This window comes from Peromyscus maniculatus, chromosome 4, assembly GCF_049852395.1.
Source record: "Peromyscus maniculatus bairdii isolate BWxNUB_F1_BW_parent chromosome 4, HU_Pman_BW_mat_3.1, whole genome shotgun sequence".
Classification (NCBI taxonomy): Eukaryota; Metazoa; Chordata; class Mammalia; order Rodentia; family Cricetidae; genus Peromyscus; species Peromyscus maniculatus.
The window spans coordinates 67,636,483-67,657,430 of record NC_134855.1 but is presented as its reverse complement, the minus strand read 5'-3'; the positions used below and the strand labels follow the sequence as shown (position 1 = coordinate 67,657,430).

The 20,948-nt window shown below is 42.4% G+C and overlaps 1 protein-coding gene across 4 annotated transcripts in view; it reads right to left on the bottom strand.

Annotated features, from left to right (window-relative positions):
- Nup160 (nucleoporin 160) overlaps nt 1–20,948 on the bottom strand; it is a 72,465-nt gene that overhangs the window by 8,837 nt on the left and 42,680 nt on the right. For 3 of the 4 annotated variants that reach the window (XM_006984389.4, XM_076569858.1, XM_076569859.1), the window contains 13 exons: nt 19,466–19,625; nt 19,100–19,169; nt 18,333–18,431; nt 16,519–16,638; nt 13,008–13,103; nt 12,822–12,916; nt 12,636–12,732; nt 12,441–12,546; nt 8,309–8,469; nt 7,161–7,221; nt 5,777–5,887; nt 5,477–5,600; nt 3,785–3,886 (listed from right to left, as the gene is read on the bottom strand). In XM_006984389.4, coding sequence (XP_006984451.1) covers nt 3,785–3,886; nt 5,477–5,600; nt 5,777–5,887; nt 7,161–7,221; nt 8,309–8,469; nt 12,441–12,546; nt 12,636–12,732; nt 12,822–12,916; nt 13,008–13,103; nt 16,519–16,638; nt 18,333–18,431; nt 19,100–19,169; nt 19,466–19,625 — 1,402 coding nt within the window. Of the gene's footprint in view, nt 1–3,784; nt 3,887–5,476; nt 5,601–5,776; nt 5,888–7,160; nt 7,222–8,308; nt 8,470–12,440; nt 12,547–12,635; nt 12,733–12,821; nt 12,917–13,007; nt 13,104–16,518; nt 16,639–18,332; nt 18,432–19,099; nt 19,170–19,465; nt 19,626–20,948 lie in introns of those variants that run through there. The other variant, XR_013050577.1, reaches the window with a different exon arrangement.

The following is a 20,948-nucleotide window of genomic DNA, read 5'->3' as shown; positions in this document are numbered from 1 at the left end:
CTTGCTGGTAAGCCTAACAACCTGAGTTTGATCCCTGGGACCTACCTGGTGGAAGAGAGAACTAACTCCTGAAAGTTGTCCTCTGCCCTATACATACTCCCTGAGGAAAACATGTCACTCCCCAAACTGCAATTAAAAGAAAAGAAAAGAAAAGCAAATCCCAAACTGTTAAGAGCCAGTGTGAGATTGCTTGGTGGGTAAAGGCACTTGCTGAGTAAGTCTAGAGACTGGAGTCAGGTCATGGGGCCCGAGTAGAGGTAGGAGAAAACTGACTCCATAAACTTCTCTGAACTCCAAATATGACATTTGTTTCCCACTAGTACTAAAAGGTAAAGAGTAAAAAAGCTATAATTTGAAATGGTCCCTCCAAGCTCATGTGTTAGGAACACTTTAAAAACAAGATTTATCTTTTTACATACATAAATATAATTTTTGGAGACAGGGTTTGTCTGTGTAGCTCTGGTTGTCCTGGAACTCAGAGACCCACCTTCTTCCGCCTTTCAAGTGCTGGGATTAAAGGTGTGCGCCATTACTGCCCGGCACAAGATTTATTTTTTATGTATATGCATGTATGTTAAGTGTATGTATGTGTATGTCTATATATCTATATATATGCATGCATGCCTGTGTTTAGGTCTCTGCAGAGGCCAGAATGGGGTGTCAGATTCCTGAAGTCATAGTTACAGATGGTGCTGAGCCTTCCAGCATGGGTGCTGGGAACTACTTGAGCCATCTCCCCAGCCCTTGTGATGGAAACAACCTCCAATGTAATAGTTTTGAGAAGTGTAGTCTCGTAAGAAGCTCCTGTTCTCACTGAAGAAGTGGGATAATCATGATGGATACATTAGGTGTAAAGGAGAGACTGTTCCTTTCTTGATATAGCAAGGTCTTTGTAGCTGTTGGAATCTTGATGTTGGAACATGAAGCAAATAAATTTTACTGTTTATAAATCATGCAAACTCAGATACGCTGTAATATCAGTAGAGAACACATTTAAGCAAGAACTTTCAGATTCTAAAACAGTATCATCTAAAATGCTAAACTACATAATACAGTGTAAATGCATTTCATTAAAGGCAGTTTACTAGAATTAGGACTGTCTGAGAGAATTACGAAGAAATTGAGTTTATTCACACTATCTTGGGGGTCTTAGGCCAAGTAAATACATAAAGGATGTCCGAACAAAGCAGACAACGGAGGTTAGTGCAAGGCAGACTGCTAAAGGAGGACACTATGATGATCACCATATAATCTAAGCTTAATAATGGGGGAAAAATCACAGTTGAGCCAAGTAAATACTTTTCCCTTTAAGGGCATTTAAAAATTTTTTTTAAAATTTCATGTTTTGCCTTTATGTGTTATCTGTGCACCGTGTGCATGCAGTACCCAGAAGGGGTGTCGGATCCCCTGGAACCAGAGTTACAGACAGTTGTGAGCTACCATGTGGGTGCTTGAAATTGAATCTGGGTCCTTTGGAAGAGCAGTGAGTGTTCTTGAAAAACTGAGTCATCTCTTCAGCCCCAAGGTTTTTTTTTTTTTTTTTTTCTTTCTTTCTTTGAGAAATGATCTTGCTATGCTGCCCAGGCTGGCCTCAATCTTGTGGTTATAAGTGATATTCTTGCCCTAGCCTTGAAAGTAGTTGTGACTATAGGTTATCTCTCACACACTAAGCTAAGAGTACCCTCTGTGTGAGGAAGGGGATATATAGGAGATACCTCAGCGACAATACATCATGGTCTGAACTGCCAGCCTAATTATAAACTTCCAGCTTCTATGATTATTTGTTTGAGATAGTCTTTCTATTGTATAGCTCTGGCTGTCCTGGAACTTGCTATGTAGGCCAGGTTGGCTTCAAATTCACAGAGTGTCACCTACCTCTGCCTCCTAAGTGCTGGGATTAAAAGCATGCTCTACTACCCGCAGCATTTATTTATTTATTTTATTTATGAGTGCTCTATCTGCATATACACCTTTATGCCAGAAAAGGTCATCAGATCTTACTACAGGTGGTTGTGAGCCACAATGTGGTTGCTGGGAATTGAACTCAGGCAGGACCTTTGGAAGAGCAGCCAGTGCTCTTAACCTCTGAGCCACCTCTCCAGTCCCTATTTTATTAAATTATGTGTCTACATGTGTCTGTGCACATGTGAACACAGATGCCCACAGGGTCCAGGAGAGGGCTTGGATGCCCTGGAGCTCCAGTTATGACTGTTTGAGTTGCCTGATGTAGGTGCTGGGAATCAAACTTGAGTCTTGTAAGAGCAATAAGCATTCTTTTAATTTATTTTTGAGAAAGGGTTTCTACCTAGCTCTGGCTGTCCTGTAACTCAGAAATTGGTCTGCCTCTCTCCCTCCCTAGGGATTAAAGGTGTGTGTCACAACATGCACTCTTTTTTTTTTTTTTTTTTTTTGGTTTTTTCGAGACAGGGTTTCTCTGTGTAGCTTTGCGCCTTTCCTGGAACTCACTTGGTAGCCCAGGCTGGCCTCGAACTCACAGAGATCCACCTGGCTCTGCCTCCCGAGTGCTGGGATTAAAGGCGTGCGCCACCACCGCCCGGCTACAACATGCACTCTTAACCACTTGGCCATCTCTCCAAACCAACTTCCAGCTTCTACAAAAACTTAGCAGAGCCGGGCGGTGGTGGCGCACGCCTTTAATCCCAGCACTCGGGAGGCAGAGACAGGCCAATCTCTGTGAGTTCGAGGCCAGCCTGGGCTACCAAGTGAGTTCCAGGAAAGGCGCAAAGCTACAGAGAGAAACCCTGTCTCGAAAAACCAAAAAAAAAAAAAAAAAAAACTTAGCAGAAAGCTGGAGGGATAGCTCAGTGGTTAATACTTGCTGCTTCTCCAGAAGACCCACATTTGGTTCCCAGCATCAATTATTAGGTGGTTATAACTTCCTATAACTTAAACGAACACACACACACACACACACACACACACACACACACACAGGCAGGTATAACATTGCATGCCTATAAGGCAAGAGAATTGAGAATTTGAGAAAAGTGTAGGCTACATAGGGAGATCATATTTCAAAACAACAACAAGAGTGCAAGAGTGCAAGAGATGGCTCAGAGGTTAAGAGCATTGACTGCTCTCCCAGAGGCCCTGAGTTCAATTCCCAGCAACCACATGGTAGCTCACAACCATCTATAATAAGGTCTGATGCCCTCTCCTGTTGTTCAGGCAAACATACAGACAGAACACTGTTTACATAACAAAAAAATTAATAAAGTTAAATAAATTTGAAAAAAAAAAAAGAACATGAAGCTTTAAATTAGAAAAAAAAAAAAAAAAAAAAAAAAAGTCCATGCCTTTAATCCCAGTATTCAAGAGGCAGAGGCAGAGAGATCTCCCTGATCTACAGAGAGATTTCCAGGTTCAGTCAAGGCCACACAGAGAAACCTTGTCTCAAAAAACTCAAAATACCAAAAAACAAAAACAAATAAACAACCCCCCTCTCCTCAAAGAGCAAGAAATAAGAGTGAAATGGTTAGTGTAAAGCTCTATTCAAGGGGCTGGAGATGGTCCAGCAATTAAGAGTATTTGTTGCTCTCCCAGAGGCCCTGAGTTCAGTTCCCAGCACCCCCATGGTGGCTCACAGCCACCTATAACCCCAGTTTTGACTTTCCTGGTTACCAAGTATATACATGGTTCACATACACAAATTCAGGCAAAGCATCCACACCAATCTTTTTTAAAAAGTTATCTATTCAAAGAAAGAGTGCTCTAGTTTTGCAAGAGGTAAATCTACCCAGGCCTAGAGGAAGTCTAGGGCTACCTGGACTCCTTAGTGGTGATGACAGAAGACAGTTGATTGGCTGCTAGCCAGGCCCAGGCTTCTGCTTGTGCTGCTTCTCCTCCAAACTGCAACTTAATGCACCTGCAATGAGAACGGTCCCACAGCAGTAAGCAAATGTTCCAGGGCCGCTAAGTCTGCTACCACATCCAGCAGAGAAGACAATTTAGCTCTGGCCTCACTGAATTCATTACTAGTGTACTGGCTTCCCTTCCTCTAAAAGCCATACAGCTGGATGACCCATACGCCTATCTGTTGTCAACAGACAGTTTGTACACATTTAATTCCAGGACTTGGGAGGGAGAGGCAGGTGGATCTCAGATTTGAGGCCAGCTTTGGCTACACAGACCCTGTCTCCAAACTAAAAAATTAGAATGTTTCATCAAAAGAAATTCTTTATTTTATGTGTGTGTGTGTGTGTGTGTGTGTGTGTGTGTGTGTGTGTGTGTGTGTGTGTGTGTTGCCTCATGTAATGTCTGTGTGCTGTTTGCATCCTGGTACCTGTGAAGGCCAAGCAGCTAGTGCTTTTAGCCACTGAGCTCTCTCTCCAGCTCCCCAAATTAGAATGTTTCACAAAGTGAGTTACCAATAGCTATAACTTCAATAAAAAGTTGTCTGTAATACCAGCCCTTAGATGGCTGGAGTATCATGACTTTTAGGCCAGCTTGGGCTATCTGGAGAGAAACCCTGTCTCAAAAACCAGGTGCCAGGAGCAGCACTTGGGAAGGCCTCTGCTCCGGCCAGGCAGGTCTGTCCCTGCACTACACTTGCAGCTCACATTCACTTTTCGGGACAGCTGAGAGGCCGAGTGGCTGACGCGCTTGCCGTGCAAGTGCAAGGCACAAGTGTGATCCTCGGCAGCCAAATAGAAGGCTGGGCATGGGGCATGCCAGGAGCCCGTGGTGGGGAGGTAGAAACAGGAGCACTCCTAGCCTAACGGGCAAGCTCCAGGCCCTGGAAAGAGAGCCTGTCTCAAAACCAAGGTGGACAGCTTCTGAGGAACAACATCCCAGGTTGTCTTTTGGCACGCGCACATGCACAAGAAAGAGAAGAATCAAGAAAGAAACGATTTTCAAAAATGACTACAAGGGTCAAAGGTCCGAAAAGAACACATGCCTCATCTAGAATGAACACCATTATGATCTAATTCAGAGTGTCTTCTCAAGAAAGCTCAAAATCAAGATTTTTGCTTTGTTTTTGAGAGATGGTCTTATATAGCTGAGGCTGGCCTTGAACCTGATTCTCTTGCCTTTACCTCTCCACCACTCCTGATAAAGATCATTTTTAAAATAAAATTATAAGATATCAACTTAAAAAAAATTCTTGCGTAAATCTGAGCACCTCTTTATAATGGTTTAGCAGCTTCTGATTACCGTATCACACTAAATAAGACAGAATCTCTGATTAGAAAATTAGGCGTTTTGTTATTGTTTTTCTTTTTCTTTTAGTTTTGAGACAGGGTTTCTCTGTGTAGTTTTGGAGCCTTTCCTTTTGGAGCCTTTCCTGGAACTCACTCTGTAGACCAGGCTAGCCTTGAACTCACAAAGAAAGATCCGCCTGCCTCTGCCTCTCGAGTGCAGGGATTAAAGGCGTGCGCCACCAGCGCCGCCCCCGCCCCCCCCCCCCCCCCCCCCCGGTAAAAATTAAGGCTATTAAAACGTAATTTTTACTTACTTAAAAGCAAGCCCCTCAAAGACTGGTGTTAAGGGAAGCTTAAAAGTCTGACAGAGTGATATGGCAGTGTCAAAGAGGCCAGCCTGAACCAAGAGAGTGACCATCTCCTTTGCTGATGAACTCCCTGTGGAAATGGAATGTGGCTAGTTAGTGCATGGAAGGGCATAGACAAATGAGACCAAAAGCCTTGATTGTTGACAAGTATCTCAGCAACACTCCTGCCTTAGGCCTACCTAACACATGACCCCACTGCCTGGTCCTGTGTCATTGCTGCCAGTTGGTTGGAAGTTAACTTCCTACCTGCAATGGCAATCGCTGATGGATCATGCCGAGCCAATGTGAGGCGAATTCGAGCTAAAGAACATTCTTTTTCCAGATCTTCCAGTTCCAAAATTTCAATCTGCCGATTGTCTAGAAACCAAATAAATTTCATTACCCAAAGTATAAGGAAGTGTTTATTACATGAACCTGTTAATTTTAAGTGGACATTAAATCATTTCACTTTTGGGGGGATGAGAATGGGACAAGGTTTCTCAGTTTAATTTTCCAAGGCATAGAGGAAGAAATGAAGAAAACAGAGGATTCAGTAAAAATTAAGCAATGTCCCTTTCTTTATATACACAGCTGAGTCAACCCAAATGATTAGAAATAAAACTTGCAGTTGGGGAGTGCTTAGTGTTTCAAACACGTAACTTGACTTAGCTGTTACAACCACCTAAGCGAGAGAGGCAGGACTGAATCTGGAGTCCAAGCTCTTTGTGAAAAGCCACGATCCACTTATAAAGGACCCTGACGAAGATGTTTGGTACTGAGTTAACTTAAACACAATAATCAATATAAATACTTTTACTTTCTATCAGTTTTTTGAGACAGATCTGACTACGTAGCCTTGCCTGGCCTAGAACTTGTTATGTAGACCAGGTTGCCTTCAAACCCAATGGTACACCTGCCTTTGAGTGCTGGGATTAAAGGCACGTGTCACCATACCTGACTCTACCTTATTCTATGAGACTATGTCTTTCACTGAACCTAGAGATCTCCAAATGGGCCAGACTAGCAGGCCAGTGAGCTCCAAGGATCTTCCTGTCTCCTCTTCAGAGCCAGGTTACAGGCGCACACCATATGCTTGGCTTTCTATGTGGGTGCAGGGGATCTGAACTCAGGCCCTCATGCCTGCACAGCAGACCCTTTATCCACTGAGCTATTTACTAAATCCAAAGAACCCCCTCCCCCCTTGTGTGTGTGTGTGTTGTGTGTGTTTTTTTCAAAACATGGTTTCTCTGGCCTTGGCTGTCCTGGAACTCACTCTATAGACCAGGCTGTTCTCAAACTCATAGAGCTCTGCCTGCCTCTGTCTCCCTAGTTCTGGGATTAAAGGTGTGCACCACCACTAGGTTAGGCCACAGAGATTCCCAAAGAAACACTTAAGTCATTTTCACTTATATAACAGTATGGTATTTTCAAAGGCTTCTAAAGACAACTTTTGGCAGATTGGAAAGTTGAAACTAAACCAAAATAAGATAATTTTACCATATGTACCACTATGTGTCATATTTACAGTATCATATCTAAGTAATGTTACCATCTGTCTATATGACATATAGTTACTATGACACAGACCCCTAACCCATGTCCTGAACTATAACAATAGCTACTGTCCAAAGAGGAGAAACTCATGACTCACTTGGGGCAACTGTGCACTCGCCATCATGATTCCTCTTAGGAGATGCTCCAGGGCGATCAGACTGAAAGACAAAAACCAGGGACTTAACTGTGAAAGATACATTCTTTTCTTTTTAAGACATGGTCTCTCTGTGTACCCTTGGCTGTCCTAGAATTCGCTTAGTAGACCAGACTGGCCTCTAATTCACAAAGGTCCACCTGCCTCTGTCTCCTGGGATTAAAATGTTGTACCACTGCCTGGCTAAAAATACAATATTTTATTTTTATAGCATTAACTGTTAGAGCATTCATGCTTAAATTTTCAATAGAATTTTATTTATTTTATTTTATTTTTTGAGTGAGGGTCTCACTATGTAGCTTAGGCTGTCCTGGAACTCACAACGTAGACCAGGCTAGCCTGAAAGTCAGAGTCTACCATTACACCTGGCAATTATTTTTATTTCAGTGGCACAATTCTTCTTACAGGGGTACTGTATCCATCACACAACAAAATGGAGCTGTTTATCAAGAGGACTCATTTATCTACATGTTATTTAGACCAAGGTCATAGATTTGATCTGTAGATAAATCATATGCTTTTCACCGGATCCATAGTTCTACCACTTACTGGTAACCTTGTGCAATAGCCTAACACTAAAAGCTATCAGCAGTTGGGCGGTGGCGGCGGCGGCGGCGGCGGCGGCGGCGCACGCCTTTGATCCTAGCACTTGGGAGGCAAAGGCAGCTGGATCTCTGTGAGTTTGAAGCCAGTCAGGTCTACAAGAGCGAGTTCCAGGACAGCCAAGGCTACACAGAGAAACTCTGTCTAGAAACTCTCCCACACCAAAAAAAGCTATGAGCAGGATATTAATAAACACGACTGAATTTAAAAGTGGCTATCATTTATTAAGCACTTTTTTTTGAGACAGGGTCTCATGTAGACCAGGCTGGCCTTAAATTCACTACGTGGCTGAGGATGGCTTTGAAGTCCTGAGCCTCACTGTCTTCACTTCCTGCATGCTGGGATTATAGGTCTGTGCTACCATGGCCAGCATCCTCAGCAGACATTTTAAATGGAATGAAGGAAATGAGATAAGAGCTGAAAGGACGAAACAACAACAACAACAACAACAAATGATCCAAAAATCCTCCGAAGAAAAGTTTTCGTACCACTGCCCCAGAGGCTGGCTGTACGATCCATGCATACTCTGGTCGAATAAGGCGTAAACAGTTAATAGCAGCCAGGTAACAGTTGCCTTGCTTCTCAAGTCCCCGGAGAGTTCGAACCTCTCTGCCAAGACGCATCCCATATTCAAACATCACTGTACCAGCTATGAGACAAGAGTAAATTAGATAAAAATGTTTCTTTATGGATACAAAAAGAATATGTTACATAAGAGACACTAAAATTTAAGGCAACACTGAGTCTAACTTAAAGCCACACACAAAAACTGTTGGGGGAAACGTGGAGAACAACCCTTGTGGCACCTTTTCAGGGAATGTAAAAAGTACAGTAGCTATGAGTCCTGGTTGGCCTTGAGTTCACTTTGTAGCTAAAGATGATTTTGGTTCTTGATCTTGCATTTATGTCCGCATTGATGGATTACAGGCAAGTACCACCATGTCTGGCTGCTTATTTGTGTCAGTGTATGTTTGTGTGTATGTGAAGGCCAGAGGTCAAGCTTGGGTGTTGTTCCTCAGGAGCCAACTACTTTGTTTTGAGACAGGGCCTCTCTCACTGGTCTGGAGCTCTCCAGTGGGCTAGGCTAGCTGAGCACGGAGCCCATGGAATTCCGTCTGTCTCCACTCTAGGACGTGTGCTAGGATGGCAAGAGAACACAGGACCATGCCAGCTTTTTGGGTCCTCTGCCTGCTCAGCTCACCAAGTGCTCTACTGGCTGTGCTCTCTCCCTCTCCCCCACTTCTGGCTTTTGGAAAGCAAGACCTTGAAGAGATTATACTGAAGCATTATTCACAACGGCCAGAATGCAGAAGTGATTCATGTACCCATTGATGGACAGAAAAACAAAACATACTGATATATCCATAACATCTTTTGGGGTGCGTGTAGTGGTGCTGGTTGTAGTGGGGAGCTGCTCCAGCTTTGACCTTGAAGCACCACCCTGTGTGAGGCAGCAGGTAACGGCTACATCTGCCCATGACCTGGAAGTACCGCTGGGGACGCTTAAGACCTGGAATTCACATAAGCTGCTCGCTCTTGGCTCCTTCATGGCTTGGATGCTTAGATCTTAGACCAGGCACATCAGCATAGGACATAGCTCAGCTTTCCTGGACCTTATGATAAATCTCCCAAGGTTGTGAGATTCCTTTACTCATTAAATAGACTTTGTGGATTTCTCCCATTAGCTTGTAATCAAACCCAGAGGCTCCATACATGCTAAATTTTCTACCACTGAATCATGTAATTCAATCTTTTTTTTTTTTAATTTATTTATTATGTATAAGCATGTATGACTGCAGGCCAGAAGAGGACACCAGATCTCATGACAGATGGTTGTGAGCTACCATGTGGTTGCTGGGAATTGAACTCAGGACCTCTGGAAGAGCAGTCAGTGCTCTTAACCTCTGAGCCATCTCTCCAGCCCCAGTAATTCAATCTTAAAAAGGGAAAAAAAGAGAGAATGTCCATAGTCATCTGTAATATTTATATATTAAGAGTTATGACATCTGTAACTTACTCTTTTTTTAAAAAAATCTATTTAACTTTATTTTATGTGTGTTGGTATGAAGGTGTCAGATCCCCTGGAACTAGAGTTAGAGACAGTTATGAGCTGCCATGTGGGTGCTGGGAATTGAACCCGGGTCCTCTGGGAGAGCAGCCAGTGCTCTAACTGCTGAGCCTTCTCTCCAGCCTCTGTAACTTACTCTTCACACGATCAGCAAATAGAAGTGGTCTCTGGGAATCAAAATCCGGTCACCAGGAAGCAAGCACCTTTACCTGCTGAGTCATCTTGCTGGCCGCAAATCAGATTACTAAGATATCATTTGGTAACTTCTTTAGTAATTTTTTCACTTCAGTTTTGAGGACTGAGCCTAGGGCCTTAAACATACTAGGCAAATGATCTGCCTCTTAACTATATCCTCAGATCTGCTCTAAAATTATTATGTGGGACAGGATCTCACTATGTAGACCAGGCTGGCCCCTACTGGGATTAAACATATGCACCACCACACCTAGCCATATCAAATTATTTTTAAGTCATTCATTTTTCTTGTCTTATTGAATTTTATCTCTAATCTAGCCCCTCGCCCTACACTCTACAACCCTATTTTTAGACCTGGTCTTAGGTAGCAGTGGTCCAAGAATGACCTAGAACTTTTGATCTTCCTGCCTCTAACTTTCAGGTACTAGGATTATAGGTGTAGTGTGTACCACCATTCCCCCTTTATGTGGTGCTGATCAATAAACCAGAGCTTGCTGCATGCTAGGCAAACAATCAACTGAGCTATATCCTAGTCCTACATCTCTAATAGGTTTTATTAAGCGGACTTTAAAACACAGGCTATCTATGAACTCACTGTCCCCCTGCCTCAGCCTTCCAAGTGCTGGGATTAAAAGTATACACCAGAGGGCTGGAGAGATGGCTCAGTGGTTAAGAGCACTGACTGCTCTTCCAGAGGTCCTGAGTTCAATTCCCAGCAACCACATGGTGGCTCATAACCACTTGTAATGAGATCTGGTGCCATCTCCTGGCCTGCAGGGACACATGCAGGCAGAATATTGTATGCATAATAAATAAATAAATCTTTAAAAAAAAAAAGTATACACTACAATGCCTACTCATTTGATAACTTTTTTTTTTTTTTTTTTTTTTTGTTTTTGTTTTTGTTTTTAGAGACAGGGTTTCTCTGTGTAGCTTTACGCCTTTCCTGGAACTCACCTGGTAGCCCAGGCTGGCCTCGAACTCACAGAGATCCGCCTGGCTCTGCCTCCCGAGTGCTGGGATTAAAGGCGTGCGCCACCACCGCCTGGCTTTTTTTTTTGCTTTTTTAAAAAATTTAATTAATTTTTTTTTCTTGAGACAGGGTTTCACTATGTATCCTTGGCTGGCCTGAAGCTCTTTATGTAGGCCATGAAGGCCTCCAACTCATAGAGATCCACCTGCTTCTGCATCCTGAGTTCTGGAATTAAAGTGGCTCATTTAATTACTTTTTATTTTTTAGACAGGGCTTCTCTGTATAGCCTTGGCTGTCCTGGAACTCAATCTGTAGTCCAAGTTGGCCTCGAACTCACAGTGATCCTCCTGTCTCTGCCTCCCATTGCTGGGATTAAAGGTGTACACCACCACCGGCCAGATTTCTTTTAATTACTTCTGGTGGGTTTTTTTTTTTTTTTTTTTTTTGTTGTTGTTTGTTTGCTTGTTTTTTTGGTTTTTTTTTTTTTTTAGTTTTTCCGAGACAGGGTTTTTCCGTGTAGTTTTGGTGCCTGTCCTGGATCTCACTCTGTAGACCAGGCTGGCCTCAAACTCACAGAGATCTGCCTGACTCTGCCTCCAGAGTACTGGGATTAAAGGCATGCGCCACCACTACCCCATTTAATTACTTCTGAATGTCAAATTGTCACCTCTTTTAAAAGAATTGAATAATACTGAAGGAATATGTCAATTCAACCACTGATAATAGAGAAGACTGTCTATTATATTCAGATGACTTAAGTACATTTAAGCAGTTAAGATTTTACTCTAAGAAACAAAATTAAAAAGGAGGCAGCCAAGTCTGAAAGAGCACAGGAATTAAACACTAAGGAGCACAAAAGTACTTCATTTTTGAGAAAGCCAATGTTCCCTTCACAATCAGGAAGAAAAATGCAGAGTAATGCTCACTGGAAATCACTTGAAAATGTCCCAGAATGGGAGCCTCCACACACCTACATACACACATATATAATTTTTTTGACATGATATGATTTTTTTAAGTTTATTTTTATTATATGCATTGGTGTTTTGTCTGCACGTATGTCTGTGTGAGGGTGTCAGACCTTAGGGTTACGGACAGTGGTGAGCTGCCATGTGGGTGCTGGGAATTGAACCCAGGTCCTCTGGTGGAGCAGTCAGCACTCTCAACCTGTGCCATCTCTCCAGCCCTAGTTTTTCAATGTTATTAGACAAATATATATATATAAATATATATATTTCCAATGTTACTAGACAGTCATCAAAAGGTTGAAACTAATCTTCTACTTAAATACAATTAAAACACAGGTCCACTACACAATGTTTTTGAACTATGACTAAACTCATAAAGTTGCCTTCAACACCAAGCTTCTAGTTCAGTTGCTCACCTTTTCGGTAATTGTGGCGGTAGATGTGAAAAGCATAGAGAAGTTCGTAGTAATTGTGAGTCATAAGGTCTACAGCTCTAGCACGTGATTCAATTATTCCTACAACCTAACAAAAGTTGAGAAATCAGATGGTGAAGTTAGTAGTAATCATGGCAACCAGACTGGTTACTTGACAGAAGTGGACCACTTAATTACCTCATTATGCAGATTCACATAGGGAAACTCGACAAGATCCTGCAGCTGGGAGCGTTCACAAAGAACCACCACCAGCTGTCGCAAACAGTCTAACTGCCTACAGGGAGAGAGAAGGAGATGGGTCAACTGTCTTAGGCGTTAAACAGGGCCGGCAACTGTCTTCTCTAAAAATGACTAGGAGATTACCTGCTCGAATCAGGAATTTGGGTTAAGGCCTCATAGGCTTGGCTATTGTGACCCAAGTCCAAATGATGTTTGAAAATGCACGTTCTTAAAGTAGCCTGAACCGAATATCAAAAGAGAGCATTAGAAATTAAAACACCATATCCATAACAAATATTAAGGAATACAGTCAAATTGAGTTAGCTTTACCTGACTTCTCCAGTCGTCACCAGCTTCAGTAATCGCTGAGGTGGCCAGCTGAATAACCAGTTCAGGCAATCCAACAACATCCAGGAGACGTAGAACCTACCAAGTGAAGCCATCTCTGTTACAATTCAAGTGATGGAGAGATGGCTCTGCAGGTGCAAACGTGTCAGCTCTTGCAGTGTGCTGACGGGTGTGCAATTCCCAGCACCCACACCAGGCAACACTCGTCTGCCTGTAACCTCAGCTCTGGGGAGATCCAGAGTCTCCCTGGACACTGCATTCACATGCACAGACACACAGAGATTAAAGAAGAATTCATCTGACAGCAGAACGCCAAGGGTTCCACAGTACTCAGAAAAGAGTTAGGCGAGATCACGATGAAATCAAAGGCTCACAAGGGAAATGAAGTGTTGCATAGATAGCATGTTTGAGGAGCTGGTCAGTTAACAAGCACCACAGGTGAGGTGCCACGATGGACAGAATAATTTGGATAATGTTTTTTAAGATTTTCCACTGAGCTGGGCATCAGAGTGCATGTCTATAATCCCAGGTTTGGGATGTAAAGGTAAGAAGAGCTACACAGTGAGTTCAGCCAGCCTGGGGTACATGAGATGCTGCATCAAAAACCAGCCAGCCAGCCAACCTGCCCAACCACAGCTCAGTATAAAATCCTTCGTTTTACTAGAAAATGCTACTACAACAATGACTGGCTCCAGTTACAGATGAATTGTTTGCGAGTGTCAGGTTGAAACAGACAGGTGAAGCTTAAGAGATAATTTAAACATTCTCTACAGAACATTGTTAGGAACCACTATTAATGAGGGCGTTTGGTTGTCCTATTTATTTACTAATTTAATTTATAGACAGGGCCTTATTATATTGCCAGATTGAATGAAACTCCTGAATTCAAGTAATTCTCATGTCTTAGCCTCACAAGTACTGAGACCATAGGCAGGAACATTTGTTCTTTCCCTATTGACAGATATGATGAATAATGAAAAGTTCCCAAAGACATGGAAATGTCTATGTCCTTACATTTGTACCCAGTAAGCTCAGAGTACAAAAATTACTCTGATTACCAAAGGCCTCTATGGTGTTCTCACAGCAAATGGATCAAGACTTTACAGACTATCAGTAAATAACCTGTCCAAGTTTACTCAGTCTTGGAACCCAAATCTCCACACTGAGACTAAAGTGTAGGCTTTACCACTACAGTTTCCAAGGTATTTTGATAACAAGGTAACATTTCTTCATCTATCCCCTTGATCTGCTTCACTTCTATCAAATATTTAGTAACATCACTATACACACACACATCACCACATACACGTAACATTATTATATAAATATATGATATATACACACTATACAGCAACATATATATGTATGTCTAGTCTCTTTCCCACTCGAGAATCAAGGAAGTGACTTTGGAAGAATAAGTACAATCTTACTACAGATTGATCATGCCTAAACTAAAAATTTGAAATCCAAAATATCCAAATTCAAAACTTTCATTCTGCCCCCCCCCCTTAAACTTTTTATTGATTCTTTGGGATTTCACATCCTGCATGCTGATCCCATTCGTTTCCCTGTCCCTTAGGCTATCCACTCTATGCCCTTGCCACCTGCCCTCCAAAATAAAATAAAATTTAATAAAAGAAAAAATCTTCTCATGGGAGCTGCAGTGTGACACAGCGAGTCACGCAGTCAACCCTTTAGTTCATACATCTTTGCTTCAAGTGCTCACTGCAATGAGTCATTGGTCTGATTCAAGGCCTCTAGCTTCTGCTACACTGTTGATATTGGCCCCTCACTGGGACTCCTCTTGGATATCCTGTTGTTGCCCTGTGTCATGGACTGGCCCCTTCATGTGCTCTATCAGTTCATAGATGAGATGGATGTGGGGTGGGCCAACTCATAGCCTTGGTTCTGGGCCTGGTCAGCCTGCCAGCTCTCCCTCATCTTCAGCACCGGGGTGAGCTCTCCAGCATGCCCGGGCTAGTTCATTCAAAGCAGCTGGCAGCAAGGGGCGGGGCCAGTTCTCCTGCCCTCATGCCCTCAGGCTGGCTCACCTGCACCCACACCAGGGCCAGCTCTACTGTACAGGCTTGGTACATGGCCCACTCTCCCAAGCGCTGCAGCTGGTGAGGGGCAGGACCAGCTCTCCCATTTGCCACAGCAGCATGCCCATCTCCCTTGTCCATGCCACCACATGGCAGATGAGGGTCAAAACTTTCTGAATGAGGATACATCACTCTAAGTGGAAAGCCCTACACGTGATCTCATGGGAGAGTCTCCTCCAGAACATAGAAGGCTGGGGAAATGACCACTCACTGAAGAAGCACTTGTTCAAATATGAGAACCTGAAACTGGATCCCCAACACCCTCGTAAAAGGCAGGGAGGGCGTGGCAGTGTGTAACACTAAGTCCAGTAGTGGGAGGCAGAGATAGGTGGATACTGGTGGGGGAAAGGGATTAATGGCCAGCCAATCAAACCAAAATTGCTGGTTCTAGGTTCAGTGAGAGATCCTGCCTCAAAAATAAGATGGAGGGACTGGAGAGATGGTTCAGAGGTTAAGAGTGCTTCCTGCTCTTCTAGAATGCCAGTTTGGTTCCTAGCACTATATACATATATACATACATACATACATACATACATACATACATAATCTCAAAACCCTTGTAACTTCAGCACCAGGGGAATAGACTCCTTTTTCTAGCCTTTAATAAGGGCACCCACACGTGATATATTCTCACACAGACAGACATACAAATAAAAACAAATCTCTATATTAAGGAAAGATGGGGTTGGGGCTGGAGAGATGGCTCTCCTGCAGAGGACCCGAGTTTGATTCTCAGCACCCACATGGTAGCTCACAACCATCGATAATTCCAGTTCCAGAGGATCCAATACCCTCTTTCTGAGCTCTGCAGGCACAAAGCACTCAGCACATGGTGCACCTAACATCCAGGCAAAACATCCACACACATGAAATATATTTAAAAAAATAAAGTAAAATAAAGATGGAAAGATGGAGTGTGATACTGAAAAAATATATGAAATTGACCTTTGTCCTCCAGGGGTAAGCACACCTATAATATACCACACCCGTTACTTCTATGAGTATTTTACTGCTTGGAAAATAATTTAAAATCTTTCATTAAATAAGTACATCTTTTTTTTGGGGGGGGGGCGGGTTTCGAGACAGGGTTTCTCTATGTAGCTTTGCACCTTTCCTGGAACTCACTTGGTAGTCCAGGCTGGCCTCAAACTCACAGACAGCCTGGCTCTGCCTCCCAAGTGCTGGGATTAAAGGCGTGCACCACCACCACCCGGCAAATAAGTACATCTTTAAGTATATATTTATTACTGGAATATATGTAGATAATGAATTTTCCACTTCTGTTTTTGCTAGAAAGTATTAGGAACAATTAAATGCCAAGACTATGTATGTATTTCAGTTGCACTTCCGTACAGAGTGGTTTGAGAAGGGCCAGGCCCACAACACTGTACCTTATCATAATACTGCAGTTTCGGAGTGGACACTATCTCCCCATCCTCTGAGCGGATCAAGCGATCTAAGAATTCTTCTTTGCCTACTTCAGATGCTGCCTGACAGAAACATTCCAGAGCCTGAAGAGATAAAGAATAAAATACAAAGTGACTTACAAAAGATTGTTCAAATGTTGAGCACAGTGGGACACATTTCTAACCTCAACAGTCTTGAGGCAGAGACAGGAAGATCTTTGAGTGTGAAGCCAGCTTGGGCTACATAGTGAGACCTTGTTTTAACAAACAAAAAGTTCATTCCAATTCTAGTTGCTATAAATCAGGGTGCATGTACTAGAAAAAGCTAAAATGGAAACAAAACTGCTTAAGAAAGCCTATACTACATTCACATTTTCTGTCAAATCTATCTTCTTTCTTTATCTGTTTTGGTTTTTTGAGACAGGGTCTCTAAATGAAGCCCTACCTGTATTGGAACTCATTAATTATGTAGACCAGGCTAGTCTCAAACTCAGAGATTTGCCTACCTGGGCCTCCCAGCTATGCATTACCATGCCTGGTTGCCAAAACTAAAATTTGAGGAATCCTTTACTATTTTTCTTAAAATTTTCTCATTTAGAAAAAAGAATTTGGCCGGGCGATGGTGGCGCACGCCTTTAATCCCAGCACTCGGGAGGCAGAGCCAGGCGGATCTCTGTGAGTTCGAGGCCAGCCTGGGCTACCAAGTGAGCTCCAGGAAAGGCGCAAAGCTACACAGAGAAACCCTGTCTCGAAAAAAAACCAAAAAAAAAAAAAAAAAAAAAAAAAAAAAAAGAAAAAAAAAAAAGAAAAAAGAATTTGGGGGCTGGAGAGATGGCTCAGTGGCAGAGCACTGACTACTTTCCCAGAGGACCCGGGTTCAATTCCCAGCACCCACATGACAGCTCACAACTATCTGTAACTCCAGTTATAGGGGATCTGACACCATCACAAAGATAAAACACTAATGTACGTAAAATAAATATAAATAAATCATCAAAGAAAAAGAAAAAAGAAAAAAGTCCGGGGTGGGAGGATCATCAGAACTAAGCCAGTTCTATCCATACCCTGATCTTACACTTTGAGGGAATAAATTCCTATTATTTAATTAACAAAGGTGGGGTTAGTCCATAGATCTAGCTCAGTGAAAGGAGACTTGCCTAGCATGTTAGGCTCTGGATTTAATTGCTAGTATCTCAGACATACATGTAAACTTTAATAAGATGTCTATTTGGGTTTTTAAAAACTTTTTAAAAACTTTATGTTTTTAATCTGATAAATTAGTAATAAGGCAACTACAACAGCATGTTACCAACTACAGAATGTGACTGGTAGGTATATGATTGTTCACTAGGTCAATCTTTTTTTTTCTTAAACTTTATTATGTATGGATATTTTGCCTGCATGTATGTCAGATCGTCTGTACTAGAGTTACACTTGGCTGTGGGCGATGACATAGACTGGGAATTAAACCTAAATCCTGTGGAAGAACAGTTTGAGCTCTTCCCTCCTGAACCATCTACCAGCTCCGACTATGTGAACCTTTAAGTAAAAGCATCACTAATTCCTAAAAACATCTGCCCTGGGACAGAGGAATTTTAACGTTTTCTTCTTACTTCTCTGTACTAATTAATCAAGTACAAGTACCTGGCCAATCCTGACATACATATGATGTCCTTTACTGGTCAGTCTTCTTTAAACTTTTCTAGAAAATTCTGTGCCTACCATTTCCTCTATCCTAGTTGGATGGAAGCCAGGTGTCTGCCTTGCATTGGTTCGCTAACCACTCAAATGGAGCTTACCTTCTGTACTTCTCCTGTAACCAGGTAACACCGTCCCAGCATAAAGCGACAGGAGCCAACATTGACTTGACACCAGGGATGCAAGAGTTGAATATAATCCTAAAAGGCATAAAAGAACTTTCTGCTTAGAAAATAAACACTACTTAAGAGCAATCATTTCTAACTTCTTCAGAGGGAGAAGAGAGTGTTCAGTATAAGGCTTTATTTCTGAAATACCCAGAGATTAAAAATGAATCCAGGTTGGGCGATGGTGGTACACGCCTTTAATCCAAGCATTCGGGAGGCAGAGTCAGGTGGATCTCTGTGATGGCAGAACTTTTTCCTTTCTTTCTGTTTGCCTTTTGAGACAAGGTCTCACTTTGTAGCTCTGGATGTTCTGGAACTCACTATATAGTTCAGGCTGGCCTCAAACTCACAGAGATCTGCCTGCCTCTGCCTCCTGAGTGCTGGGATTAAAGGGGTATGTCACTAGGCTCTGCAGTAGAGATCTTTCTTAACATATTCAAGGTCCTGGGTTCAATGCCTGGGATTGCAGAGAAAGCTGGTGTGTGTGTGTGTGTGTGTGTGTGTGTGTGTGTGTGTGTGTGTGTGTGTGTGTGTAGAGACAGAGAATGAGAATATGAATTTAGGCGTCTTGGCATAATCAAGTTTAATTTTTGTAACTCTTGCTGTCAGTGCCGATTAAAATATAGTTAACATTCACACAGATAAACAATCTAAGATGACTTTCTTTATAAGAATGGTAAGAATTTTTCGACAAAACTCACCTGCAATTGTACATACTGGCAATTTCCCATCAAACATTCTAGAAAGAGACAACCAGGATTGCTAGGCCATCTAGTTACCATATTAAGGAATTTCCCCTCCTTTGAGTGAAACGTAAAATATACATATTAATGGGTATCCAACTCAGAAGAGTCAATGAATAGTTTAATTAAAAACAAAAGCAAGAAAAGCTCTAGGGCTGGAGGTATAGCTAGCTATCTATGTCTTAAAACACTTGTCTAATACATGCTGCCTGGATTTGATCCCCAGCACTGAGAGAGAAAAGAAAACTTCATTACACAAGCAGAATAAACACTTTAGGGACAATTTAGACAGAACTGTCATCTGCCTTTCAAGCAAAAAGATACAAAAGCTGCAACAAATAACTGGTAACTGCAGTAATCATTTCAGGCCAGTTCAATCCAGTTTGGCTCAAGGGGGCTTTTGGTTGAGAGAAGAGATGAGATATAATATGTTTTCTTGCAACTTCTTGGAAGAATAACTCCATAATTGTCTGAGGACTAGACACTTAAAAAGAAAAGAAACTTGTAATTGTAATATAAACCTTTAATCAAGATCATGTTAATTCATTTCATGTTAGCCACAATGATCATTTTAAAACATACATGCATCATGGGAACCATAAGTAGCAATATCAATAAAAGCAGTTTGCAAACTGTATCATACTGTACAAATGCAATGGAAAGCCACTTAAATAATTTCATGGTTTCACTATACTTAAGCAGTTTGTCTAGAAACCTTTCACAATATAGTCCCAAGATGCCACATTTAGCTCTCACAAATCCTTCTCAAAAGTATGAGAGCATGAGTGAGAGCCCTTAAAATATTCTTGACTAAGTTTACAAAATCCACTTAGTAAATTTAGAACTTAGTAAGATTTTAAAATGATTTTGTTGAATAAATCACTGGAGTATCAAAACACAATGGACAATGTAAGAATATAAGCAATATAAGACACACTTAAGGCGCCAGGCAGTGGTGGTCTTTAATCCCAGCACTTGGGAGGCAGAGGCAGGTGGATCTCTGTGAGTTCGAGGCCAGCCTAGGCTACAGACTGAGATCCAGGAAAGGTGCAAAAGCTACACAGAGAAACCCTGTTTCAAAAAACCAAAAAATAAATAAACGGCATTTAGCATTAAAAAAAAAAAAGGAAGAGCAGACCCATCCTCTGAGATCATAGCTGCTCCCTGAGACATAGACTCTGCCAGCTCTGATTGGACCAAGAGAGCCTTCATCCAGTAACTGATGGAAGCAGATGCAGAGTCCAGTCGAAGCCAGAGAAGAGGGATTCTATGAGCAAGGGGCATCAAGATCATGATGAGGAAACGCACAGAAACAACCAAACCAAACTAGTGGGAACTCATGAACTATGGACCAGTAGCTGTGGAGCCTGCATGGGACTGGACTATGTAGCTTGATCTGCTTAAGGGGCCCCCTGGCAGTGGGATCAGGATCTGTCTCTGGTGCAGGCTTTTTGGAGCCCGTTACCTATGGTGAGACACCTTACACAGCCTTAGTACAGGGGGAGGAGCTTGAACCTTCCTCAACTAAATGTATCAAGCTCTGCTGACTCCCCATGAAAGGCCTTTCCATGGAGGAGGAGGGAATGTGGAGTGGGTTGGGGGAGAAGGCTGGTAGGTGGGAGGAGGGAAGAGAGGGGGATCTGTGGTTGGTATGTAAAATGAATAGAAAATGTAGTCCAAAGGGGGAGGGGGGACGATGATGACACTAAAGGCATTGGGTGGTGGTAGTGCATGCTTTTAATCTTAGGGAGGCAGAGGCAGGTGGATCTCTCTGAGTTCAGGCCAGAGCGAGTTCCAGGGCAGTCAG